This window comes from Chelonoidis abingdonii, chromosome 4 (assembly GCF_003597395.2).
Source record: "Chelonoidis abingdonii isolate Lonesome George chromosome 4, CheloAbing_2.0, whole genome shotgun sequence".
NCBI classification, from domain to species: Eukaryota; Metazoa; Chordata; order Testudines; family Testudinidae; genus Chelonoidis; species Chelonoidis abingdonii.
In genome coordinates, this window is record NC_133772.1 from 150958183 (window position 1) to 150986181 (window position 27999).

At 47.5% G+C, this 27999-nt stretch overlaps 1 protein-coding gene across 1 annotated transcript; it reads left to right on the forward strand.

Moving 5' to 3' along the window:
* CCDC198 (coiled-coil domain containing 198) lies at nucleotides 1-27999 on the forward strand. The gene is made up of 6 exons (XM_032769214.1): nucleotides 1-226; nucleotides 2699-2781; nucleotides 10361-10447; nucleotides 12187-12285; nucleotides 13767-13950; nucleotides 27752-27999. Exons 1-6 carry the CDS (start codon nucleotides 1-3, stop codon nucleotides 27997-27999), a joined length of 927 nt encoding a protein of 308 aa, XP_032625105.1.

Consider the following 27999-nt stretch of genomic DNA (forward strand, 5'->3'; position numbering starts at 1 on the left):
ATGGGCCTGAGCTACTCCAGGGCTCATCATAAGGTGACAAAAGTGGCACCAGTGCAAACCAGAGGGGAGGTGCCTACTTCCCCTTGCACGGCTGCTGTGTGTGGATTTCACAGCACCCTGGAAGAGAGATGTTTATGCTCATTTGCAGCCATGGAGGAGCGAAATCCAGTGTTTCAAAGGCAGCTTCCACCCCTAAGAGAAACTCTGTATGGCAGATGCTCCACAGGTAATCTGGCCACGGATAAGTGAATGCCCTTTCTAGGGTGCTTGGACTGGCTAATTATTTGGTCTTTGTGTTCTCTGTTGCCAAATAGATATATGGCTCAGCAGAAAATCACTGCATTTTAACTAAGACAAATGGTAGAAAGCTGAAGGTTTACCAAATGCAGTTTTGTGTGTGTGTGTGTATGTGTGTGTGTGGTTCTAGGCATGTGTCTGTTTCTGACACTTTCTGTATATTACAGCACTGGGGGGGAAAAATCATTTTTTTCAGCTTGTTTTAGAAAACTATCTCAATTGTTTATTTAAATCTCAAACAGCCCAGATCATGCAATCCTTGATTGTGAGAGTCATCCTTACACATGTTTCAGAGTAGCAGCCGTCTTAGTCTGTATCCGCAAAAAAACCAGAAGAACTTGTGGCACCTTAGAGACTAACAAATTTATCTGAGCATAAGCTTTTGTGGGCTACAGCCCAGTTCATGGACTGCATCATGCATTTCAGGAGCAGAACGGGTCTAGGAATGAATACAGATTGGCTCTGGATATGCAGCATGACATTTGGGGAGTTTTATGACAGCAACAGCACTTAAATAACTACTCCGTTCAGCAAAGAGCTAACCACTGGGTATTTAGCAAGTTCATTTGCAAAAGTCCTCTCTGGCAGGGCCATATTCCATTACCACGTGGTGTTTTTGACCATAAGAGCATATCACAGTGAATGATGAATTAGCTGGTGCCACTGTCTAAACAAACCAATGTATGTTACACAAAATGTTTTATTCCGTTCACGGGGATTCATTTCAGTATGTGTTAAGTTACGCTTTCTAAGAGCACGTGAGGTATCTTCGTTATTGAAGAGCGAGGGAGAAAACAAACAGTAGAATTTCTTAAATTTAGGCTGGGGCTTCATATTACAGTCATGCACCAGGGTCCCATCTGCGATCAGGGCCCTGTATTATGCTAGGCATTGTACAGACCCTTGAGTCAACCACTGCTCTAAACTGTCTTACAATCTAAATAGACTTTGATTGTAAATTCTTTGGGGGCAGGGACCTATTTCTGTCCTGAGCTTGTACAGGACCTAGCATAGTGGGGTTCTGATTCATGACTGGCGCTCCAAGTTCTACCTAGGCGACAGGGAATGGATCACCTGATGATTGCCTGTTCTGTTCATTCCCTCTGAAGTACTTGGCACTGGCCACTGTTGGGAGACAGGATACTGGACTAGATGGACCATTGGTCTGACCCAGTATGGCCATTTTTATGTACCTCAAGTCAAATAAATGATTAATAAAGGTGGGAGTGGAATGAAAGTCATACAAAGGTGACATGACTTACCCAAGTTCACGCAGCAGGTCAGCTCAATATCAGATCTGGAAGAGAACTCAGGTCATCCTGAGTTCCATGCCGCTAACCCATCCACTGCATCTAAGTCCTAAGCTTATGCAGCATCTAATATTTTAATGAGTCACTATCTTTGTATTTCTACTTCACAATCAGAAATTGTTTAGGCACGAGCTAGCCCCATGGATTTAAGAACTGTGGCTTCTAAACAGTAGAGTTTCGCAATCTGAGTTATATGCTGCTTTTTTCCCTGTATGCTTAATGGCTGCTAAATATTGTCTCTTGAAGTCAGAGATTTGAGACTTTTCCCACTAAAACGTGAAAAGTATTTAGAGCAGCAAATGTCTCTAGTTCCTTATTTGTTAAATAGTTGATAAAGTTTAATTCTGTGTTCAATAATTAAACATTGTATGTGTGTCCAGTAGAGCCGTGTGAGTCTTTTAATCAGATGAACTCATCCTCTATGACATGAATATGGGCGAGCAGATCAATTTTCTCTAATGTATTTGTTCTTCAGAATAATCAAAAAGCCTCCTTGAGATTTTTCCTCTGTGGATTAAACACAGACTCTTTTCAGTGGGCATTTTCTTTTCACTGGTGGGGGCTGATTTAGTTCCAGCTGAAGTCAATGGAAGATTCCCTATACCTTTACCGGGAGTGGGATAAAGCCCTCACTTGATGGCGACTGGCCAAGTGAATCAGATGGCTTTGTTTTAGTCCCTCACTGAGTGTAGAAGCCAAGCGCAGATACTCGAACACGTCTGTTTAAACTTCTGTTTTCCCCAATACTGGTGTGTGTGATTTTCCATATTTATCCGTGCCAGTAATAGCTGATAGCAGGAATGCCTGTGGAAAGCAAAGGACTTGAGCATGGATAAAGGGAATTCACTGGTAGTTTTGAGCAAGTATTCAGGGAAGATTTTTTGCTGATAGTCACTCAGCTCTGGTGTCCAGTGGACGCATTTTTTTCCCCATGTGCTGTTATATTTTGGGAGCATGGGCTATGGTATGTGATGTTACACTGTAACTAGAAGGTCATAAAGCTTTTGCATAATAAAGCCTAATAGTTAATGATCAATTTGAGATTGTATTAAAACTGTTATTGGCTTCTTCTCCTTCTCTGTTCCTTTAAGTGCCCAGACCCATTTCTTTTGACATCATGATGGAAAAGGGAGAAACAAGTATTATTAAACAGCATCCACCTCGAAGACTCCAAGTAAGATGAATTTAAAAGGCTACCTAAGGAGTTACTTGGATTTAATGGGAACATCCCAGTTTATTTGTAATCATGCCTGGGTATGTCTTGTTTTTTTCTGTACTCAGATATAGTAAAGCCATCAGAATGAACTAAATTGGTAAGAAATTATAGCTCTGCTGGTCATTATTTCTAACTCAGAATTATTTAAATGATGGTATTTTGTGAAGAGAGTAGGTTGGATTTACCGTGGCCTTAATCCTGATTCGCACTGTGTAAAAAGGAAGCAGTCAAAGGGAATGCCAAACAGCCTGATTATATAAAAATATGCTTTCTTTGTGGGTGTGTCTGTCTACCTGTCCCTTTGCAAGGCTGCGCACTGCAGCCCCCTATTGGATGGGCTGTCAGAACTGCTAGCGTGTAAGAGATCAAGTCTCCTCCTAGTAGAAGAGCCAGAGTGAATAGAAGCCCAATGTGAGCCACTATGTGCCTTTTTTTTAAAAGGCCTCCAGCATTGTAGTATCTGGGCACCGCCTGGCCATTAATGGACTTTAGCCTCACACACGTAGTGAGGCAGCCCTGTTTGACACTTGTGGAACTGCGCCACCAAAGACTGGGCAGCTTGCCTACGGCCAGGCAGGAAATCTGTGCCAGAGCTGGGCATTGTAACCCGCTCTCCCCAGATCCACACTAGTGCCTTAGCCACAGGCAGGGCTGGCGCTAGGATTTCTGACGCCCTAGGCGCCGGGACATTTCGCCGCCCCCCGCGCGGGTCTCGATGGGCTCCAGCCGTGAGCATTGCCGTCATGGGCATGCCTGTGGCAGGTCCACCGGAGGCCGCGGCTCCCTGAGCCCCGGAGGGGCGGCCCCGGGCCCAGCCGGGACCCACCGCAGTGGCTCCCTCCCGTAGCGCCGCGCGGCCGCCGACGCGCCCACGGTGGCTCCGCTGAACCCGGGAGTGCCCCGGGCTGCCGGACCGCCGCGGCGGCTCCCTGTACCGGGGGATTCCCTGGGTTGCCGGAGCCGCCGCGTCGGCTCCCTGACTCTCGGGAGCGCCCCCGGCTGCCCAGACCGCTGCGGCGGCTCCCTGACCCAGGGGATGCCCTGGGTTGCCGGGCCGCTGCGGCGGCTTCCTGACCCAGGGGTGCCCTAAGCTGCCGGGCTGCAGGCAGCTGCTGCTGCCGGCAGCTCAGACTACGCAGCGGCCGCTGCAACCATTTAAAAAATTTGGGGGGGGGCGCCGCTTTTTGGCGCCCCCAAATCTTGGCGCCCTAGGCAACCGCCTAGTTCGCCTAAATGGTTGCACCAGCCCTGGCCACAGGTCAAGCCTTCCTGCCTTCCACACGTTGCCTAACTAAGAGATTTGTGCAAATGCTAGAACTGCTTTTAATGGCTAAAAGGTCTTTCCGATGGGGGTAAGGAAGGTTCAGCACTGCTGTTAAATTCAGTTTTATACCAGGCCAAGTGCAGCTTCCAATGTAGACAGCTAAGAAGCGTGGTTAAATTCTGCATTTCTGCCATTGAATAGCCGAGCACTGACTTTGTGTGTTGCTAGCTTGGTTAAATCTTTATATCGGACTGGAAAATATTTTGCCTTTTGAAGAGCACGCTGGTTTTGGTAGTTGATGGTAAACGGTGAGATATTCAAGACACTTATTTTTATTACGTGGGCCTCAAACTCAAATCACCGTGGAACTTTACTCAGGTGAGTCATCACATTACAGTGATATTATGAAGTCAATGGGACAGCATGTGTAAGTCAAAGTATTCATAGATTTGAAGGACAGAAGGGACCATTAGAGCATCTGGTCCGATCTCCTGTGTATCACAGGCCTGTACATCTCACCCAGCTACCCCGGCATTGAGCCCATCATTTGGGTTTGACTAAAGCATGTCTTCCAGAAAGGCAGCTAGAAACAGGCCATTCAACTAGCATTTATCTAGAAATATTCTACCTGCAGCACTGCTCATCCGGCTCTTTAGAGATCCACTGACCTTGTATCTCCAGGAGAGAGCAGAGATTATGAGCCAACTATGAGACAACATCACCTTTGTGAGCTGGCTAGGGGGAATCCACAGCTGGCAGAGAACTGGGGTAACTGCTCCACATCACCCCCTCCCGTAGATAGAGTGGAGTAGGTGAGTGTAGCTGCCATGTTTCCATGCTCTGGTAATCCCTAGGTACCAGAATGAACTCTTGGGTTCATAGGCAGTGGGGTGCAATTTAGAGCAGCTCTGAGGTGGCTCTAAGTTGCACCAGGCAACTGGCCCCTGCCATCTCCAAGGTGAGGGAGTAGGCCCCACTCAACTCATGCACTGAGAATACACCAGCTTCTGTATGCAGACGCCACCCCGTACTCTATGGGCAACATCACTGCCAAAGGCTGGCATGTTTGTAACCTTAAAGTAACAACAGTCATGCTCTGTAGCCACGCTACCCACAAACAGATAGCTTTGTGGATGGCCCAAGAGCATTTGATTCATTCAGTCTTTAAGTGCCTAATAAATTTTCCTCCTTAGCTTTCCCTCCTTCTTGTCCCATGAAAGACAGACTTTGAACAGAATCAGCCTTAGGGAAAATGGTGCCCTGGGTGAATTTGTATTTTGGCACCCCTGACCCCTGCTGCCTCCCTGGGCTCCCCACCCATTCCCTCAGGCCCCAACTGCCTCCCCTGACCCCTTGCCTATCTCCCCATTGCTCCTAGGCCCCACTGCCTTCCCCCTCATTGCCCCGAGCTCCCTTCTGTGGCCTCACACCCCAGGCCTGTCCTGCTTCTTACCTCTTGACCACAGCATCCGCCGACCACAGCACCTTGGATGGTCACCCACGCATAAGGCCAGCTCTAACCTAAAGAGTCTAATATTTTCCTAACAAAATCCTCTCTTCACTTGAGCAGTTTCTAGCAGGCCATGCTTCAATGAGTACCTAGCGGCAGCTGTGTTTGGCTGTAAAATCCCTGCCCTGCCAATATCTCGGATGATTACTTTCAGTCCTCTACCTAGTGCCATGACTGTGAGCTGGTGAGAAAAGAGGGAAAGTGGAGACAGAAAAGGGAAAATACTCAGTCTGAGTGCAAGATCCAGACTCTTATTGAACAGCCATCTAATGGTAACAGAGTTTTACAGAGTTGAACAATTAGGAGCATAGGCACTGCCAGACTGGATAAGACCCCCGGCCCGTCTTGTCCAGTGCCCTGGATCTAACAGTGGTCAGCACCAGGTGCTTCAGTGGAAGGTGCAAGAACTCCACAGAAGGCAGATGTGGCACAGCCTGCCCCCATTAGATCAGAATGATACTTAATGTAAGGGGCAGGTTATGCTCAAGGGCTTCGGAGCTTTCCCAAAAATGGGGGGGTGTGGGAGTGGGAGCCTATCCTTCCTCTTCCCCCAAGGCCCTGCCCTCCCCCAGAGGTCCCTCCTTTTACCCCAGAGGCCCCGCTGCTGGCCAATCTGGGGTGGGGTGGCACTGAAAGCAGCCCCCTCCCGGGTCCCTGCCCCTCCGGACTTGCTTCCCAGGGCAGGTGGAGGGAGTGAGCTCCCCAGAGCTGCCAGCTTTGCTCTTATCATGGCCAGGATGTGGCTCTGAGCTGCCCCCCCCCCGCCCCCCGGCAGGAGCCAGGTCAGGGACAGAGCCGCACAGGCAGCTGTAGGGATCTGGTGTGGAGTCACAGACCCTCCACCTCCACCAGTCCTGGGCTGGGTGGGGAGCCGGGGGGTGAGGGGGAGCAGTGGCGGGTCCTCGTGGCTCCCAAACTTCCTGGGCTCCCTGGCTGGGCTCCTCCACCTGTCTGCTGGCCTGGCTGGGGAGTGAGTCCTGAGGGGGAAGGGAGTGGAGGGGTCTGCCCTGGAGAATAGTGGATGGGTCAGGCCCATCCACTTTCAAAATTGGGATGGCCCTGGCCCCCTGACCACTGATTATGCTACCTCTGCCTGCTGCAGGGTTCTTAACACCTTCCTCAGAAGAAGCGGCCATATTGGGAGCAAGGGTCTGATGCAGTAAATTTGAAAACGATAGGACCGTTGATTAGCATATGACTATTGTCAAAAGTATTCATTACTTAGAGAGTTTATTATTCCCCTCCTCCACGCCCATGCTTGTTCTAATGCCACTAGACACTGTCATCAAAATAGAACAGCAGTGTCCTTTCCGGAGCAAACATTTTCAGTAATACATAACAAAATGGAGAAATAAGATTCGTCCTTTTCAAGAGGTATTAGAGAAGTCAGATTATGGTCTGGGTCCTGAGGAAAAATCTGTGAAATATACAAAGGTACAAGAAGAGATTGGATTTTCTTCCACTTAGCAAAAGTGAACTTTAAAGCCAGAACCTTCTCCTTCCTCTTGGCCACAGTAGGATCGGCTAATAGATTAGTGAGTTTATCTGCCTGCCGCTAGCAACATTATATTCACTGTTTTGGTGGCACTGTGAAAGATTTACAGCCTGGACTATAATTGGTTGATAGACAACGTGGGTGAGGTAGTATCTTATATTGGACCAACTTCTGTTGGTGAGAAGGACCAGCCTTTGAGCTACACAGAGCTCAGCTTCAGGTCTGACCTGAAGAAAAGATCTGTGTGTGTGGCTCAAAGGCATGTCTCTCTCTCACCAACGGAAGTTGGTCCAATAAGAGATATTAGAGAGGCAAGGGGTGCAAGGTAATATGCTGGGAATGGCACAGTTGCAACTACAATGCATACTGTAATTTGAGGTATTCATTGCTGCCATCTAGTGGCATCTCTTAAATTAGTACAACTTCAGATTAGTTTTTCATGCACTAAAGAAAATAGTGTAAATGGAGACACGAGGGGTAGGGAAGAAAAAACAAAACAAAAGACAGGAAACTTTTTTATTAGGACAAGTTTTTGAGAGACAGGATTGCCCTCTGGTTAAGGCACTGGCTTGAGATTTAGGAGACCTGCGCTCGATTAAGTCATCATAGGTCCAGATCCGGCAAGGTACCTAACACACAGCTTGGGTTTGGGGGGAGAGGGATAGCTCAGTGGTTTCAGCATTAGCTTCCCCTAAACCTAGGTGGTGAGTTCAAGCCTTAAGGAGGCCACTTAGGGATCTAGGGCAAAATCAGCACTTAGTCCTGCTAGTGAAGGCAGGCAGCTGGACTCCTTGACTTTTCAAGGTCCCTTCCAGTTCTAGGAGATTGGTATATCTCCAATTATTATAACATTAGGTAGCTTGGGCTTAGGGCCCAGTTCAGAAATGTACTTAAGCACATGCTTCAGTTCATCCCTGTGTTGGCTAATATTTAAGCAAGTGCATAATTACTGTCCTGAATACACATGGTGACCTTAATCTTTCTGGCCCAGAGCCTTAAAGGTTCCCATTGACACATGTCAGGAGCAGCATAAGAGTCACAGAAAGGGACCCCTGCCATATACCACAGGAGGCTCAGAGGTTTATAGCAGCACTGCCACTGGTTTTAGGCTGAACTACCACGTGTAGGAAGAATACTACTGAAAGAAGAAATGACTGTTACAATCACGTCTACAGGGCTGATCTGAAGCCCATTGAAAACAAAGGAGATTTTCTCATTGACTGCTGTGGGCTTGGAATTGGGTCCCGAGTGTCTTTGTTAGGCTGGATGGAGCCAAAAACCCCCCAACTGGCCAGAATGGCAGTGAAACAGCATCATGGACTCAACTCTGAATTTTCCGGTTTGCTTTAAGTGATAACGTTTTTATGATTAAGTCACTGTCTTTATTTCTTTGCAAATCAAGAAGACCTTGCGCTGATTCATTATATCTGGCTAAAGTACAGTCACAATTTAGGGCATGTTCATACACCTGGAAGTTAATGTCCATCATTAAGCATGAGTCCAGTTTTCTTCCCATTGAAGTCATTGACAAGATGCCTACTTGCTTTTATGGGAGCAGGATTGGGACCCCCAAATACCACAAACAGGTACCAGAGGTTCCTGAGCAATAAAGACCTCTGCAGTTTTGCCCATTTTAAGCAGGTCTCTTAAGTCCTTAAAAAGAAATTCCAGATTCAGCTGCCTGTAAAGAGATCTGCAGTTTTTAACCTTGATGGCAGATGCCATTTCAAACACAACTGTATGGCATTTAGCTTTAATAAAAGATCTGAGACTACAGTTGCTTGGAAACTTTCCATCAATAGACATTTTGATGGGAAAAAGATGTCCTGGAGAAATGTTCTGGTCAGCGCTACTATGAAATAAAACGTGTGCTTTCATGTGAATAAAATGATCCTGACGAAGGGCCTGATATTCCCTCCCTCTGTCCCCTTGAAGAATACTTTACACCATGAGAAGTCTCACTGAATAAGGTACTACTGGACAGAACATTAGAAGAGACAGATATGGTAATTCCCCACCATATCATTGGAATATCTTCCGGTAATAAATTTGTGAGCCAGGGATTGTCTAATTCCATGGGGGAGGGTTGCGACAACTCATCTGGAGCTAAGAACGTGTTGAGGGTAATTAGGCAAATTCACTCAGTGTGTGACACCTCCAGAGAGCCATCAGCACCTGGGTAAACTGGTTCAAGCTGGATTCTCCAGAGACCAAGAGACCAAGAAAGAATTTTGGGATAAATAGCCTGAGTTGAAATGAACTCATGGCCATTTTTCAATGGACAGGAATGTCTGTCCAGCAGGAGCCCCAATCCTTCCTAGGAGGGGTTGGAAGGACCTGGGCCTCCTGTGGCCCCATGAGACTGATGGGTGACCCCAGGTAAGACGTTAGCATTCGTACAGGAACTCAGTTTTTAATGTTTTCTCTGTAGTGTTGACCCCTTAAGAATAAATGTGCTTGCCAAGAAACTCCTAGCTGCAGGCAATTATGCTGTTCATCACCTGTGAAGAAAAAGAAAAGCGCAACATAGAGTGTCTCAGCATCTGGCTTGCTGGGGATATCGCAGTGTAGGCCGGGAACCATGCAGCCTGGTAAAACCCTGCTCAGGAGGAAGAGAGGGGTGGGTCTCTGCCCAAGAGAGGTTACAGCTGGGAGCTTAGAGTGGAACATGGAGAGGAATATTGCTGGAGGAGCCCTGAACTGTGACAGCATGGCCTAGCAGACAGGGCCATAGACATAGGAGAGTAGGCGTCTATTCTTGGCTCTGCCACTGAACTGCTGCATCACCTTGGGCAAGTCACTTCACCTATCTATGTCTCAGTTTTCCTTGACACCCTACATCTGTTTCAAGTGCAAGCGCTCTGAGGCAGGGACTGTCTCTTGTTATGTGTATGTGCAACATCTAGCATACTAAGGCACCAATTTCAGCTGGTGTCTCTAGGTGCTACAGTGACACAAATACATGGTAATAAAGACAATCAATCTGAAAAGAAGCACACATCTTTAAAGTTTAGATTGCATTAGATGCTAACTCAGATGTTTCTCCTCAGTTCAGTCAACTCATACTATGGCCCTCCCTGAATAAATGCCAACAGATGCTGAGGTCCAAAGAGATCTTGGAGTATTTATTAAGGATACTGCTCTTTCGTGCCTATGTTGCCAGAATTAGAGCTGTGGAAAAATGTCGAGACCCTTTATTGTCTGGCTTTTATGTTTTATGATTGCATGGCATGAGGAACACTGACTCTTAGAAATATTGGACTTGCAGAAGCTGGAACCCGCTGACCTTCCACAAGTAATCGCTTCTGAAAAGCTCCTCAGGCAGCAGGAAGGGGCAGCAGCCCAAAAAGCAAAGGTGGGTGTCCCCGCAATACAGGTAAAACTGGCACGCTGGGAAATTCAAGTAGCCCACAGCTTTGCAGACATGTGCTTTGATCATTTACATGGCTTGATCTAAAGCCCGCTGAAGTCAGTGCAAGCCTTCCACTGACTTCAATGGGCTTTAGAGCAAGTTCATAGTCAGCCACTTCCCACCAGGCGTGCTGTGCCCATCTCTCTCCATAGTCACTTATGAGAGGTCTCATTTTAAGGCCAAAACGTCTTTTCTATTATGCTCACATGACACCATCAAAGCCAACGTGGTTGCACCCATGCAAGTGAGAACAGACCATGTGGTTGTTTATCGCAGGCGTTCTCAGCTTCGGCCAGCTGAGAGCTGCACTGGTGAGCAGACTGGTCACAACAGTGTGTATATGGGAGAGGAGGGGAAAAAGTTTGACCGGCTCTTTTGGGAAGTTGCCTGGGGCCAGAGTGTTCCATTTAGGGCTGGATCCTGGTTAAATCGAAGTCAAAAGTAAACTTCCTTTGGACTCAGGGCGGGAGTAGTTTTAGGCCTCTTACAGGTGCAAAATAAGAGATTACGGCTTCCCTCATCTTTAATTTGAGCAGCCTGGCAGATGGGATCTAGGGTGACGAGAAAGAAACTGTGAAAAATGGGGACAGAGGGTGGGGGTAATAGGAGCCTATATAAGAAAAAAAGACCCCAAAATTGGGACTGTCCCTATAAAATCGGGACGTCTGGTCATCCTAGATCTAGCTAAAGCAACTGCAGTCTAGCATCAGTAAGTCAAGGGGTCAAAACAACATTCACTAATATTGTTTCCCTCTGTTTTTGAATATTCAATGTGAGACACTTACGGCTCAGATCCTCAGAGGTAGCTAGGTGCCTCTCTCTCATTGAGTTTATCAGGAGTTACACACCAAAAATATTTAGCTGGTCTGGGTGTTAGGGCCTGATTTTCAGAGGTGCTGCCAGCAACTGGCTTCTGGCAGCAGGCAAACCACATTCTCTGTGTGAGGCAATTGTCCTCACAGTGGGTTGGTGACATTGCACTGGATTTTACAACTGTTCGTATTCCTTTGGTTTTAACTGCTGAACGTGCTTTTTGCTCATTGACTTTGATGAGTGCAGCTGATACTCAGCATCTTTGAAAAAAATCAGCTGTCTCCAGGTGAGCATCCAAAAGCGTGCCTCATAGGAGGTGCCACTCTCTGCTTGTGACTCAATATACTGCTCTGTAAAACTTCAGAGCTATAGCACAAACTAGAGTGGTATTTATCTATCAGAGCAAGAGGAGAATAGTGAGAATACAGTATTGTCAACCCCAGCCACTCAGAAATGATAAGCCAGTCCCCCCTCCCTCCAAAAAACCCCATGAGATTCAAAAAAATCTCATTATTTAAAAGTCAGTTAAGTGGGAACTCTTCTAGTTTTTCATCAGCTGTTGGCCAATTTGGGAGTCACATTTTAAAATTTCTCTGCAACTAGGAGGGCCAGAAACTGGGTTGGTTGGGTTTTTTTATATTTGAGCTGAGATTTTTAAGCAATAACCTGATCCCAAGAGTTGGAGCTTTAAGAAAAACACCAAATATTGAGAGACTTGCAATAAAGTTGAGAGAGTTGGCAACAGACCTCTGTATCTGGTAAGCGGCCTCTTCACGCAATGAAGGGAATGGGGTTGGATTTTAAAGCCGTGAGCTGGTGAGTTTGTTTCAAGCATTGCATATATATATATTTTTTTAATACTGTGCAAGGAGCTGGAGAAGCGAGTGCAAACTGCAAAATATACGTCTGGAAGACGACAGCACTTACACAAGCTGCAGATGTTAGAAATGAACCGCAAGCGAGAAGAGGTAAAGTTGCTATCTTGTTGGATTTTGAAGGTGTTTGAAAGAGGGAACTGAAATGATAAAATCCATGCTTGGGTTCAGCGAGGCTGAAGTCAGCCAGTAGGTCTGGTGGGCCAGCTGCTGTTACATCTGGATTCAGATCAGGAAGGGAGATGCTCAGACTCATTTCTCTACCTGGCTAGGTTCTATATCACCAGCCTTTGTCTTCATTGTCTCTCTTGTGGCTTCCCCTTTGTCCTTATCTTTGTATTTGAATTTCCTCACTCTTCAGTGGTTGGCATTGTGCCACCCGGTACTCAACTGGGAAAGTGAAATGAATGATTTTCTGATGACATCCACTCAATGTACTGAATCACAGAGACAATGGGAGCTGGCACCTTGCCTTAGAAACCATCCATGGTGCCTGAAGTGCAGTTCTCTGGGCCACGTTATCCTCTGTTATTGACTCCAGTGGGATTGGATTGATGTAACTAATTATTTGACCTTCAGTATATGTGTCTGTGGATGCTTTAGAGGACAAAAGCCTTGTGTTCATCTCAGACCTTAAACTGTGTCTCTCTGCCAGTCGGGAGCACGCTGGCTTAAGGGTATTGTGCCCCCCACTAGTTGTCCCCTTAATGTTAAGGGCCCACTATGGTAGCAGCCACTAGAGTTAGTCCAATGGCTCAAGTGATAGTGGTGTATGAAGTGGTGGAGATCTCACATTCAGGTCTGCCTGCTGGATGTTGTTTTATATGCCCTTTTCCTCCCTCTCTTCATGGCAGTGTCAGGCCTTATGAGAGACAGTGTTTCCCAGTGAGTGGAGCACTAGACAGAGTGAGGAGACCTGGGTTTTATTCCTAGCTCTGCTGGATGACCTTGGGCACATGCTTTCAGTTTCCCATCTGTAAAATGGGGATAATGAGACTCTGTAAAGCATTTCAAGACCTTCAGAAGAAAGGTGCTAGACAAGAGCTTGGTATTCTGTATTTTTCTTACATGACGTGTTGGGAATGAGGCCAAGAATATCAATACTGGGCTGGGGAGAAGCACAGATTTTAGTATTTTTATTCAGATGGTCACTGGACTGAGATAACAGTTGAATCCAATATCTGTTATTTCATGGAAAAACTGAACAATTATTCCTGATTTGAAATATTAGCCCTCGCCCGACCACTGTCTGCGGATGACCTGAGAATGATGGGTTCCACCCCCCCCCGGTGTCACTTGGAACTGGGGTATCACTGAGCCCAGGCTGGTGGGTCAGCGGGCTCAATGATACCCCAGTTCCAGGTGGTACCCCGGGGAGAACCCATCGCACTGAGAACTCAGGCAAATTTGCGATCTGACAGGGCCCAGTTCTGCAAATTTATATTTCAGCTCGTACAGTTATTCAAGTGCCTATTTGTCTGCAGAATTAGATCGTTTGCCTAAAGCTATGCTGAGTTTAGATGTTAAACCCTTGGAAAACGAGTTACTTACTTACTCCTCTATTGCTCATGCAGATGAATCATTTACAAAGCCAGGAGGAACTGAAGAGAAGTCTCCACAGGGAGGAAAAAATCAACAAACAAAAAACGAGGGAGCTCAAGGCTGAGAAAGTCCTCGAAACTCTTCAGAGAAACAATTACTCTGAAGGTGAAGACCTTGTGCCCATTGAGCATGATCAAACTTTTAATGGAGAGCAGGGTACGTAGCGTCATTTTCCCATGAGATGAAAACTTACTTGATGCTTGGAAGTTTCTCACTTTAAGCAAGCCAGTGACTGGTGGCCCTAAACCAGGGGTGGGCAAACTTTTTGGCCCGAGGGCCACATCAGGGTATGGAAATTGCGTGGCGGGCCATGAATGCTCACAAAATTGGGGGTAGGGGTGTGGGAGGGAGTGAGAGCTCCGGCTGGGGGTGTGGGCTCTGGGGTGGGGCCAGAAATGAGTTCAGGGTGCGGCAGGGGGCTCCAGGTTGGGATGTGTGGGGGGTGGGTGAGGGCCCTGGGGTGGGGCTGGGGATGAGGGGTTTGGGGTGAAGGAGGGGTCTCCAGCTGGGACCGAGAGGTTCGGAGGGTGGGAGGGGGATCAGCGCTAGGGAAGGGGATTGGGGTATAGAGGAGGGGTGTGAGGGCTTCAGCTGGGCATGCGGACTCTGGGGTGCAGCTGGGGATGAGGGCTTTGGGGTGCAGGAGGGTGCTCCAGGCTGGTACCAATGGGTTCAGAGGGCGAGTAGGGGATCAGGGATGGGGCAGACTGTTGGGGCATGGAGGGAGTGAGGCCTCTGGCTGGGGGTGGGGCTGGGAATGAGGGGCTTGGGGTACAAGAGGAGGTGCTGGGCTGGGACCGAGGGGTTTGGAGGGCGGGAAGGGGATCAGGGCTGTGGCAGGGGATTGGGGCACAGGGTGGGCTCAGGGGTGCAGGCTCCAGGCGACGCTTACCGCAAGCAGCTCCCAGAAGCATGTCCCCCCTCCAGCTTCGATGGGCAGCCAGGTGGCTCTGTGCATGGCCCTGTCCACAGGCGCCACCTCTGCAGCTCCCATTGACTGGGAACCGTGGCCAATGGAAGCTGCAGGGGCAGCGCCTGCGGACGGGGCGATGCACAGAACCACTTGGCCACGCCGCCGCATACTTCGTAGAAGCCAGACGGGGGTCATGCCAGCTGGTTCCTGGGAGCCGCACAGAGCAGGGCAAGCCCCTGACCCCACTCCCCATCTGGAGTGCCGGAGTGGGGTAAACCTCTGACCCTACTCTCTGGCAGGAGCTGAGGGCCGGATTAAATGGTCTGAAGGGCCAGATGTGGCTTGTGGGCTGTAGTTTGCTCACTCCTGCCCTAAACCCCTGCAGCTGTTCAGTCTCCTGGAATGCATCCTACATGTTGTAAAGATGGAGTTCAGAATGGCCTCCCGGAAGCAGAATTAAATAGGCAGCATTGCAATAAGTCAGGGAGCCTTATAGGGAGGAATCTCTGTACCTTCTTAGTTAATGGTTTCTGAGTATGTTAGACCAACCACAACTCTGGCCCATGTTTAGGACCTATTTAGTTCTCTGTGCCTGGCCTCCTCCTACACATACGCAGGGAAAAGCAGCCTGAATGCGACCCCACGATTATCGGTCTCCCTTTACAAAAACGTTCCATAGTAAGGATCCAAAATACTCTGGAGAAAATCTTCAACTCCATTGCCTCTTTCTGCCACTCTGGCTATATGAAGGGGCCATACAGTTACCCTAACTGGGCAGCTGAGCTTCTGTTTCCACACACCCCAAACCTCTGCCATATTGGTACGCTGTGAGCATTCATGGGGAATCACTGGAGTCCTGCTGTGTTCTAGTGGTCCTCAGCAATGACCTTGGGAACCATAACAAGCTGCTACATCTTAGAGGAGCCTCAGAAATACTCTAGCTTGGGAGCAGGAAGAAGAATACCAGTCAGCAGCACTGCCAAGGGTCTCAGAAAGTGCAAAAATGGCATGCATCCAGCTCTGCCCCCTCCTCTTGGGTCCTACACTGACTCCAGCTTGGCCAGAGCCAGGGACTGGGCCCTACATAAACTATTAGGGTTGGAAGGACCTCAGGAGGTCACCTAGTCCAACCCCTGCTCAAAGCAGGACCAATCCCCAATCCCTCTGCACTGACACTGTGGGATTGTTGGCTATTGCTGTAGAGTGCATGACTCAAAGGAAGTATTTGAGTGTTTATTTTCTGAGAGTTACCAATTACTAATTAAGACATGCCCAGTTAATTTGGCCACCAAATTGAGTTACTATGGCTGTTTCTTCATTATAACACACAGATATTTATATCAGGAAAAGCAAAGCAAAATACCTGCCCACCCTAATAGAAAAGGACTGATTTCCCTGCATGGCACTTGACTGAGTTCATAGACCCGCACAATGTAAAACTCCTGTACGGCTGTAATAATTAGCATACTGTAGAAGAGGAGACTCAAGGCCGGTTCACTCCCTTGTGGTGGAACTTGGTATAGTGGGCTCTCCTTAACTTCCCCCCCATCGACAGCTGCTCCAGCTCTGCAGTCAGCTGCTGGTTCTCTCCAGCCACGTCACTTATAGCTCCCCCATAGCTCCTGCGGGGTAACCAAAAGTCCAACAAACAATCTCAAACCATCTCTTCAGCCTGAGTTCTGAAACAGTATTTGTTTCACCTCTGGTCCCTGGGGTCTTTGCACCCCCTTCTCCAGTGGCTGGTGGGAAGCCCAGTCCTCCAGCAACTTTTTTGGGTTCAAAAAAAGAACTAGATAAATTCATGGAGGATGTGTTTGCCAGAAGCTGGGAATGAGCGACAGGGGATGGATCACTTGATGATTACCTGTTCTGTTCATTCCTTCTGGGGCATCTGGCATTGGCCACTGTCAGAAGACAGGATACTGGGCTAGATGGACCTTTGGTCTGACCCAGTGTGGCCGTTCTTATGTTCTCCCTCTTCCCTGAGTGCCATCCTAGGGCCCTTTGAGAAATTACATGCAAAAAGGAGACAGATATGGGGCCTGATCCTGTACTTGTTTGGGGCAGGCTTTTCCAGTTCTCTGGACTTTCTCAGCCCCATGCTGACTGGGTGTTTGCTTCAACCTTCCGCCTCCTCCTCTGTGTCACCCCACACCTGCCCCCTTACCCTCCTCTCCCCTGCCCTGTCCCCCTCACCCAGTTCTCTCACTGTCTCCTCTCCCTTCCCTTTTCTCTGCTTTTAGCTGATCCTCTCCTAAATATATGCCCCTAAAGGAAACAAAATGAGAGAACCACCCACATGGAACTGACATGACATTTTCTGCCATCACAGTGTTCACTCTACTTGTGTGTTCTACCCTTTCCCCCAGCCTCTGGCTGTCTTTGGGGCAGTGGCTGTCTCTTTGTTGTGTTTGTGCAGCACGCAGCACAATGTGGCCCAGGCCCATGCTGTCATAAACAGATAGCTAAGGGTTAATGTTTCTTTCACCTGTAAAGGCTTAACAAAGGGAACCACACACCTGACCAGAGGACCAATCAGGAAACCGGATTTTTCAAAGCTCAGGGAGGGAAGTTTTTTGGGTGTGTGTCTTTGTCTGTGTCTCTGTTCTGTTACTCTCGGCTATGGGAGTGATCTCTATCTCCAGACTTCTCTAATCTTCTGTTTCCAAGTGTAAGTACAAAAGGTAGAAGACAATAGGTTTTTATATTGTTTTTTTTTGTATTTACATGTGTGTAGTTTTGCGGGAATGTTTAATTGTAATTCTTTTTGAATAAGGCTGTTTATTCATATTTTCTTTAAGCAATAGCCCTGTGTATCGTCACTTGATACAGAGACTATGTTTAGTGTTTTCTTTCTTTTATATAAAGCTTTCTATTTAAGACCTGTTGAGTTTTCTCTGGGTGCTAGGTAAAAGACAGACAGGGAAGATTCTACTTTTGTTAGGGTATTTACGAAGGGGAATCTGTGTGAGGTCGGGGAAGAAGAGGGGGGAAGGTAATTGCCCTCTCTGTTTTGTAATTCAAGGAGTTTAAGTACAGTAATCTTCCAGATAACCACGGAGGGAAGCCTGGGAGGAAGTAAAGAGAAGACAAGGGAGGGAGGTTGTTTTCCCTTGGGTGAGACTCAGGGCCTTCGAATCTTGGTCCCCCAGGGAAGTTTTGGGGAGACCAGAGTGAGCCAAACACTGGAATTTTGGCTGTGGCAACGATATTCAGATCCAAGCTGGCAATTAAGCTTGGAGTTTCATGCTAGCTTCTCATTTTATGAACCTAAGGTTCAAATCTGAGTAGGAAGCTACGACATGGTGGCAGCCAAGTGGAAAGATAAGATCCAGAAGCCAGTAGGAATATTATTTTCTTTTTCTCTGCTAGGGCTTTAAGCAGAGAGAAAGGGTTTGGTTTTAAAGAGAGCCAGAGAGAAATTTTTTTTTGTTTCTCTCCTGCTCAGTTGGCTTGCATTTTAAGCAAGGAGCCATTACAAGATGACAAAAGGATCTTTTGTTAAACAATAGCACTCCATTGGGAGTCAAGTAACCCAGCAAAACACACACAGGTAAATAAAGTGGCTTTGTTTTGTTTAATTTACATATCAAATATTAGCTAGGAAAACTTAAACAAAGGCACTGTTGCAGGCAAAAACCCAGGAACAACAGAGAGCCAGCAGTTCAGACAATAAACACCAGAGGGCACCCCAAAACAAGAAAACAGGAACCATGACTTCCAGGAGAACAAATCAAAGACGCAGAGCACAAGCGAACATGGAAAAGAAACTACAGACTAGAATAAAAACAAAAGAAGAACAAATAAAACAGGCAGCCATAAAAGGGAACAAGCAGCCAAGAGGCAGCTCACAAGAAAACTACAAGAAAAGAGGTGGCCTACAGAAGAAAACAGAGAGAAAGATGCAGCCACAGAGAACTCCGAGAGAAGAACACCACAAGAAAGTGAAGGAGGGAAAAACAGAGGAAAGCATGAATTGAAATAGACAGCTAAGCAACAGAACCCAACCACTCCTAAGAACCCTCACCAATACTTGGTCCCACAGCACAGAAATTTCCCACCTACAAGGCAGGTGATGACACTGAGGCCTTCTTAAAAATTTGAAAGGCCTGCATGGTACAGCATCTCTAGTCAGTACATGGTAGCTGAGGTTACAGCTCAGTGGACCCTTAGCAGAGGTGGCGGCTGAAATGCCAAAGGACAAAATGAACGATTATAAACTGTTTCAAACCAAGGCCAGTACAGAATGGGATAACCCCGATCATGCCCGTCGGCGTTTCAGAACCCCAAAGTGGGAAAACAGATGTGTCATTTCCAGACACGCTACACGTTGAAATTATGAGGCCTGGATTCAGAACAATTTACCCCGCTGGAAGAACTGCACCTCCTCATACAATGGAGCAATTCTTGGATGGTGTTCCTGAGACATACACAGTACATACAAGATGAAACCCAAAAATCTCACCGAGGCGGGGAGATTGGAGCCAAGTGGATGGAAGTGCAGAAAGCAAGAAAACCTATGGTCAAGGGAATGAATATTCCAGGGGGCACAGTGACAATAACCCTACAACCGAGGGCAACCCAAGACCCCACCTACAACCCAGGAAAGCCACAGACACCCTATCCTTCCACCTCACCAGTCTCCAGTAACTCACCTCGACCCAGTGACCCGTCAGTGGAAGATGCTTAAGTGTAATAACTGGGAATATAAAGGCCAAATGCCCAAAGAACCCCAACAGGTGCCAGTCATTACACCCCATCACACAAATCCACCCAGATATTCAATCCCTTGGAGTGAAGGGAAAATTTGAGAGTGGCGAAAAGAAGGTTATCGCGTGGAGAGACACGGGGCACAAGTGTCAGCTATCCACCGATCCTTCGGGTGATCCCAAACTCATCAACCCAAAGCCAAAGTGACCATTTATCCCTTCATGTCACAAGCTGTAGACTTGCCTACAGCTGAATGCCTGTCCCGTACAAAGGCTGGTCAGAATGTGGACTTTGCAGTCTATGACATATTCCATCCCATGCTACTCGGGGAAACTGGCTAACCAGGTGAAGCGGGTCAATAAGAGTGGGAATGGTTACATGCAGCCAACCAGGCAAGCTTCCAGACCATTCCTGTTCCTGACCATCCACAGGGAACCCGTCTGTGTTACCAGAGACCCAACAGAAGTAGTGGACCCGGAATCCCATTGCCAACGACTGAAACAGCCACAGCACCTCCAGTCCAGGCCCGGAACTGGAACAGCAACCAGCACCAGCACCAGAATTGCAACCCATCTTCAACCTCAAAGCCAGAGGGGCCAGCGAGTCTGAACTGGCAGAAGCAACAGACAACCATACCAAAGAGCTCAGCCAGAGGCCTGAAATACCCCAGGTGCACCAGCGGAGAGGGTTCACCGGCAACGGAAACAACCCCATCACCCTACATCGCTTCCAGAGGACCAAGCCCAAGTCCACAGTCTGAGGAAGAACTGGTGTCCCCAGCCTCAAGGGAACAGTTCCAGACTGACAGGAAGCCGATGACAGCCTTCAGAAAGCTTGGGCGCGGCACGGAGCAACCAACCGCCTCTCAGCTCTTCTAACGGATCCGGTTTGTTATAGACCAAGGACTTTATACAAGAAAATTCTTTCTGGTGGACACCAGGAAAAATGGCAAGCCGCAAAAACAGTTGGTGGTTCCAACTAAGTACCGGGGGAAGCTCTTAAGCTTAGCCCATAATCATCCCAGTGGTCATGCTGGGGTGAACAGAACCAAAGACAGGTTGGGAAGTCCTTCCACTGGGAGGGATGGCAAGGATGTTGCCAAGTATTCCGTTTGTGAGTGTGTGCCAAGAGTGGGCAAACCCCAAGATCTGGTCAAGGCCCCTCTCCAGCCACTCCCCATAATTGAGGTCCCATTTCAGCGAGTAGCTGTGGATATTCTGGGTCCTTTCCCAAGAAAGACGCCCAGAGGAAAGCAGTACTCTGTCTCTTTGTTGTGTTTGTGCAGCGCTCAGCACAATGTGGCCTGGGCCCATGCCTAGGGCTCCTAGGCGCTGTTATAATATGAGTACCAAACAGTTGCTCTTTGCTAGTGTAACACTGACAGAACCCGGTCGGTAGCAGGCAGGATTAAACTGGGGACGTCTGAAGCTTAGTGCATGAGCCTCTACCACATGAACAAAAAGTCAACGGGTTATTAGCTAAGGCTGTAGAGTAGACTCATTTTATCTTTCTCTTTAAGTGATCTGTCCCATCCACACCTAAGACGTGTGTGGGTTACACTAGGTCTCTGGATCCTCTCAATGGTGCAGTGAAGCAATCAGAACATCCAAAGCTTGTCTGTCTAACAATACGATTGTGAAGGGTTAGCAGAGAGAATGGCAGCAAGAGAGCTGGCCTCCAGGCATCTTATGCTCCTTTCCTTCAGACTCTTCTGAAGACCCCCATGACCAGTTTGGGCTATGTTGCTGCCTGGGAACTTATCCGTGTTCTCGTTGCCTCCTGCCACCCAGCACACAGCCACTTGTGACATGTAGAGACCCCAGCTGGCTGCCTGCTATGCAGATGACCTTTTGAGTGGGGACCATTGACTCCCTGATGGGGATTTTTCTTGTTCTTGCTGTAGAATAGTGACACATGAGCCCACACACAGTCTGATAGCAGGCTCCCCTCATCTTGTGCCCTTTGCTGACAGCCCTTCACGGACTGCCTCTTTTTGACTCAGCCCTCTGGCTGGGTCACTCCACTCATTCTGGGGTAACAGAAAGGCCAACAAACAATAGTCCTATAGCCTCAAGCAGAGTCTTTGGGTCAAAGTCCCGACTCGACAGTCTTTCCACTCTTAGCCTCAGGGTCTATACACCACCTGTTCCAGTAGCTGGTAGGGGAACCCAGGCCTGCCCTCTCCTCTGGGTTCCAGTCCAGGGATCCTTTGTAGACAGCAGGCAAAGCCACCTGCCTGTGGGTTGGCTTTCGCTCAGCCCCACCTCAGGAATCTCCTTCCCCTCTGGTCAGTCCCCTCAAGGCTGGTCCCAAGGCATGAACTCTCTCCTGCAGCTCTTCTCTCCAGTTAAGCTCCCCCAGCCATTTGTGCAAACCATCTCACAGGGAGTCCAATCATTAGCCAAGGCTACCTGATCGCCAGCCAGTTTGGCTACTGTTCCAGCTGATCCTATCACTGACCATCGCAGGCAAGGGTGTGTCTGAGTCTCCTTAAGGGGCCAGCCAAACTGTGACATTACCGTGTACATCAACACTGGCCTTCTCTTGCTCCCAGTCTGAGCCTGAGGCACACAGCTCTCTTGGCAAAAGCTTCAATTTGCACAAGAAGTGTTTGGAAAGCTGCCAGCACCCACTGGATTACCAGTGGTTGGTTGCCTTTGGCCCACGTTTGGCCACCCTTACCAGCTACAACCCCCTTCTTGCTGACTCATCTAACCTCTCCCAGAGTAGTTTCTTCAGCAGCTGCCTTCTTTCCCCTGTCTCCATTGGTGAATGTGGCAGAACCACGTCTTTGGGGCTCTGGATGGCACACAGCAGCATTAACTCTGGTCTTTGTACAAGACCAGTAGGCTGGGCTGATGTGAAGAAAGAATCCAAGATATACACATATTGAGGCGAGGAACAGAAAGCTCATGGCAAGAAGGGTATGTGTAACATGTCATGCTTTTCCATCCTTAGCCTTGCTGGGGAAGAGAAAGGAGCAAAAGCAGTGATAAGTTAGACTTCTAGGAAAACATTATGGGCATAACAAAACAAACAAAAAAAACCCCCAGGGCTTCCAGAAATTCTGCTTATATTTTCAATGCCCCAGTTGTCCAAATTTCAAAAAAGTCTGTCCAGTTTGCACTCACGTCTCCGTAGCAATGTGATGATGTCTTGGGGCGCAATCCTCATTGCTAGACTGGTGCCTCCTCCGGGTCATGCTGGGGATTAGCTCAAGGCCAACACTCACACGGCACTCTGTCTCTGCTCCCACCTATGGCTCCTCTCTCAGCTCCCAGAACCATAGCATCCTCTTTGTGACTCAGCCCTCCAGCTAGGTCATCATCTCTGTTTCTGCCTTCTTGGGGGCAACATGCATATCACTGTCCTATTGTCCAGCCACTTTCCCAGTGGCAAGAGTCGGGGGGGTGGAGAAAACCTGGGCTTGCCCACCCACTATTCCTGGCCCCAATCCAGGGACTTTGTAAATAGCAGCCTCCTGCTGCTCCTCTGTAACCTCTGTCAATGCAGCTCTGTTTCCCTGGGCTATTTCCCCATGGCCCAGCACCTTCTTTGCCCTCACCTCAGGGCACTCAGCAGCTCAGTCCTGGGAGCCAGGCACTGCGCTGTCCAAGATGCTTCTAGTTCTCTCAGTTCTCTAGGGATGTAGGTCTTACTCCCTAGGCTCCTAGCAGCAACTGATCCTACTTTTCTCTGCAGCTCCCTTTTATCTGAGCCTGCTGGGCCTGGATTGCTTGCTCCCTGCAATTCCCCCCCCCCCCGCCCCCCGATTTGCTGTGTTTCACGCAGCCTCTCTGGATCCCTTGAAGGACTCACCTCCATTGCTTCTTCTGGGACAGGGCATGAGAAACCCCTGCTGTGCCTGTGTAGGGTAGGCACCCCGTCACAGATGGGTATAGCTTTTGGTGTGTAGGTGAGTGAGGGTCTCTATGGATGAAATTTATCTGTCTGTAGCATTGGAGTGCCAAGGCCCAGGCTCCACTTTCATCGTACGTGAGCCCTCAACACAGGCTTCTGTGGGCCACCTGCACAGGGCTGAATTTCACCTTTAGCCTCACGCCCTGGATGAAAGTGAGTGTGAATCGGAGATCAGACTCAGGCCCACTATTTCTAGGGGAAGATGGTAAAGAACCCCAAAGACTCAGGAGTGTTGCTGGACCAGAGAGGAGGGGGAGTCACAGCTGAATGCTGCTGGCAAAAGATTTTTTAATTAGATCGCTGCCTTCAAAAGGCAACTTATTGGCCTAAAGAAACCCTTTAAAGTGCACCCTGTGGTTTCTGGTACTCTTCGGTTAAACCTTTAATTACAGGCTCTCTCTACTAGTTGCCTAGCGTTTACTGATTGCGCCTTGCGTGGCCATCCAACCATTCTACTGTATAGGCATATTCCTGTGGAACAGAGATCACTGCATTCACAGGTCATGCCAGGACTACATTGCTCAGGGAGTGCGCTGAAAATAAACTGCAGTTCGGAGAGCTAGGAGAGTGCAGCCTGCCTCCTGATGGAATACCTTGAACTAGGCCCTTGTGACTGAAGGGCTGGAGTCAGCCAAGAACAGCAAAACAAATTCTGGCTAACCCTGAAGTGATGCTGTTCCACAGAGACGCCTTTGAGACTGAGGAGTGTCTAACTCCTTTTGCTGAAGTTTGTATGGATGGCTCTGCTCAGTCCAGGTGCCTGGTACTCACTATAGCAGTGACTCCACCAGAGTCTACCTGTCAGGATGCATGGTAGTCAGCCGTTGATTACACTACAAATATGGTACAGCCCTAGCAATTAATACAAATTCATGGTGGAGCGAGCTCCTGTCCCTTCTAATTCATTTGATGAAGAACTCATTCGGAACTGCTTCTCTGAGCCCTTTAACTCTGTTCACATTTTTTTTCACACTACTCAAGGGTCTGATTCAGATCTCACTGTCAATGGCATAAATCTAGAGTCACTTCAATGAAGTTATGTAGATATACAAGTGTGAGATGTGAATCAGGTGTAACACAGACAGGCTCTGGTTGGCAGCGGACAGGAGCGAACCTGGGATCTTGGGAGCTAAATGCATGGAGTCTCTACTGCATGAGCTAAAAGCCCCAGGGCCCTTAGCTAAATCTCTAGCAGACTCATTAATCTCTAAGTGGTCTCGGTGCCACTTGAGGGGACAGAACACTACACCCAGGAAGTGTATGGGTTACCCGGGCTCTGAATGTTTTGAATTTGGGCAAGATTCTAATCTCTGCAGTTATAATGCCATTAAAACAAATGGCGCTTTATAGTGATGTAGCTGGAATCAGAATCTGGTTGCTTTGTCTGCACCTTCATCATTTTTAGCACAATTTCCCTTCCACTTTACACTTTGGGGGGTTTCTTTCCTTGGTTTATGAAGACCCAGCACAGTATAGATCATTGCAAAAGCACTATTGTCATAATTACTTCAAGTATCTTTTGCTTATGCTGTACAATAATAACTAGCAGCTGCAGGCCCGTGCCGTCTCACAGCTGTAAAGTCAAGGCTGTAAAAAAGCTAACAATGTCCCAGATATTAAAAAATGGACAGTTACTGACTGCATATGCCAATGACAATTGAACCTGCTGATATTCTGAACCAAAAGAGCTCTCAGCCATGCCTGTAGCTGTTTTTATCATTTCACACTGACTCAACAGACATTCTAGACTTCAGATTGCTGTTTGGGGTTATTGGGTATGCTGGTTGTGCTGTTGAGTGAGCAGTTGTGCTGAGCAAGTTGTGCTGAGAGAGTTGTGTTTATTTCTGCAGGTGGTGAGTGAGGGGGATGTGCTGCAGGGAAGGGCTGTGTGTGTTTCGGGTTATTGTGTGTCCTAGTTGTGTTGTCGCATGGGTGGTTGTGCTGATTTATGGTTGGGAGGTTGTGTGGAAATTTGTGTTCATTAATGCAGGTGGCAGTTGGGTCCATGGGGGCGCAGCTGGGCCAAATACTCCCCTCTCTGTGCAGGCTCCCTCATACAACCAATGAAATTGTTCCAGGCAAATTAGCTGTAGAGTCAGGGTGGTGATTGGTTGCATTACCTCTGATATTACAATGGTCTAGGATGCTTGACGTGGTGTAGGTACATGCCTTGCTGCAGCTGTACACAGTACGGGAGTAATTCATAAAGGCAAAATGGTTGAAAACTTCAATATTGGATGGTAACGGATGGCGAATCCCAATAATGATTGAACTTGGTGATACTCTGAACAAAATGAGCTATCGGCCATGCCTACAGCTGTGTCCATTGCTTCACACTGACTCAATAGACATTGTAGACTTCAGAGTGAGACACAGAGAGACATTCCAGGGATTTAATTACCTCTTTTACCACTTAGACAGTGCTTTCCATCTGAGACACCTTACAAGAATGGGCAGATGGGCCTGCAGTTAGGACATTCATCTAGCACTTGAGACATCTGGTGTCACTTCCCTGCTCTGTGACAGACTTCCTGTGTGCCCTTGGGTATGCCACTTAGTCTCTGTGCCTCAGTTCCCCATCTGTAAAATGATGGGGGGAACACTTCACAACCTCACAAGGGTGTTGTGAGGATAAATACATTAAAGATTGTGAGGTGCTCAGACATTATCATAATGGAGGGGGCATATAAATGCCTTAGATAGGCAGACATGATTGCCAGGAGTCCTGACTCCCAACCTTATGCTCCAACTACTAAACTATGCTGCCTCTTATCACGCCATATATTTAATAATTATGCACCTACAAATCTAGAGCTCAACCCTGCCTGGTATTCAGCACTCTGGCCGGACCCTGCAAAGTACATAAGAACTTGGGCTTGACTTCATTGCAGTCAGTCATGTGCTTGAAGTTAAGCACGTACTTAACTATTTTGCTGGCTTGGGGCCAGCATGCTCCACAGCTTTTGGGACCAATTCACATCACTTATAAGAAAGGGTTCTGGGAATAAACAAATGTTGTACATAAAAGTATAAACTCTCCCCCCTTTATGCCTAAACAATATTTGGTTTAAAATTTGGAAACAGCAGAATAAATAGAGGTGGGTGAAATTTTTTGGTCAAAACTTTTCAGTGAAAAGTGCAGATTTGGTGACATTAAAACATTTTGTGAATTCATAGAATCATTAGGGACCTCAAGAGATCATCTAAGTCCAACCTCCTGCTCAAAGCAGGACCAATCTCTAAACGGCCCCCTTGAGGATTGAATTCACAACCCTGGGTTTAGCAGGCCAATGCTCAAAGCACTGAGCTATCTCTCCCCCATGTTAATTAACTGAATTGTTCATTTAAAATATTCAGAAAACATCAGACGATTTCATTTGGTCATTTTCAACTTTTAGATTTTTCGGTTCAAAATGGACTTTTCATTTCAAATTTTCCTTTAATTTTATTTTTTTAAATAAAAAAACTATTTAAAATGGTTGAAATCAAAATGAAATGTTTTGATTTTGTTGAAACAAAAGATTTCATGCGTCTGGAATCAAAAAAATTCAATGTTTTAATTCACCAACTTTTTTTTTAATTTTGTTTTCTGTCTGACCTGAAACATTTTGTTAAAATTTTTCAAAATTGCCAATGAACCAAAAAATCCATTATTCAACTAGCTCTAACAATAAACATGGCATTCTAGTACTGGAGTTATTCCAGAATGTAGCTGTTGTGTCTTGTGCTCTGTACATCAGTGGTTCTCAAACAAGGGCTGCTGCTTGTTCAGGGAAAGCCGCTGGCGGGCTGGGCTGATTTGTTTACCTGCTGCGTCCGCAGGTTCAGTTGATCGTGGCTCCCACTGGCCGCGGTTCACCGTTCCAGCGTAATGGGGGCTGCAGGAAGCAGTGCGGGTCGAGGGATTGGCCGAACCTGCAGACACGGCAGGTAAACAAACCTGCCTGGCCCACCAGGGGTTTTCCCTGAACAAGCAGTGGCCCTAGTTTGAGAACCACTGCTTTACACAACAACAATATGAAGAAAGCACAATGGGCATGTCTGGAGTCAAATAATCATTGTTACTAAATATTTATGAACATTCAGAATCTAACTACATACAGATGGCTACATTAGCTGGTTTCTGGTGGCTTCTTGAATATAAACATGGTGAGCACCATTAGAAGGCTCAGAAACTATTTAATGGGACATTATCCTTTTCCTATATGCTACAGCATCTAACACTTACAGTCTGAGAATTTGTTTTACATAAGGAGAGAAAAGAAAAATAATAGTTTGCTTAGCACAAATTTTGGAATTGGGCCCTGGGTTCCTCTGATACGATTCCACCAACCCACAGCAAGTCCTTGATAAATCATCTGCAATTGGGTGTGCAACCCAGAATAATTAAGAAGAGGGTTTTCTTGTTTTTAGAAAATACATGGGATGGAGAATTCTTGGAGCAACATAAGATGGCTGAATCCTATCCCAGCCAGAACAGTAAAGTGGAAATGTGGTTCGTAAAGCACCAGGAGCCACGAGATCTATTTTGGGACAGCTCTAGCAGTGACTCGGATGACTGGAGAAGAGATGAGAGAAAGCTGGGTCGCAGACCTGCACTAGTGAGAACCAAGACGGAGAGAATCCCTCTATTTGATGAGTTCTTTGATAAGGAATTCTAA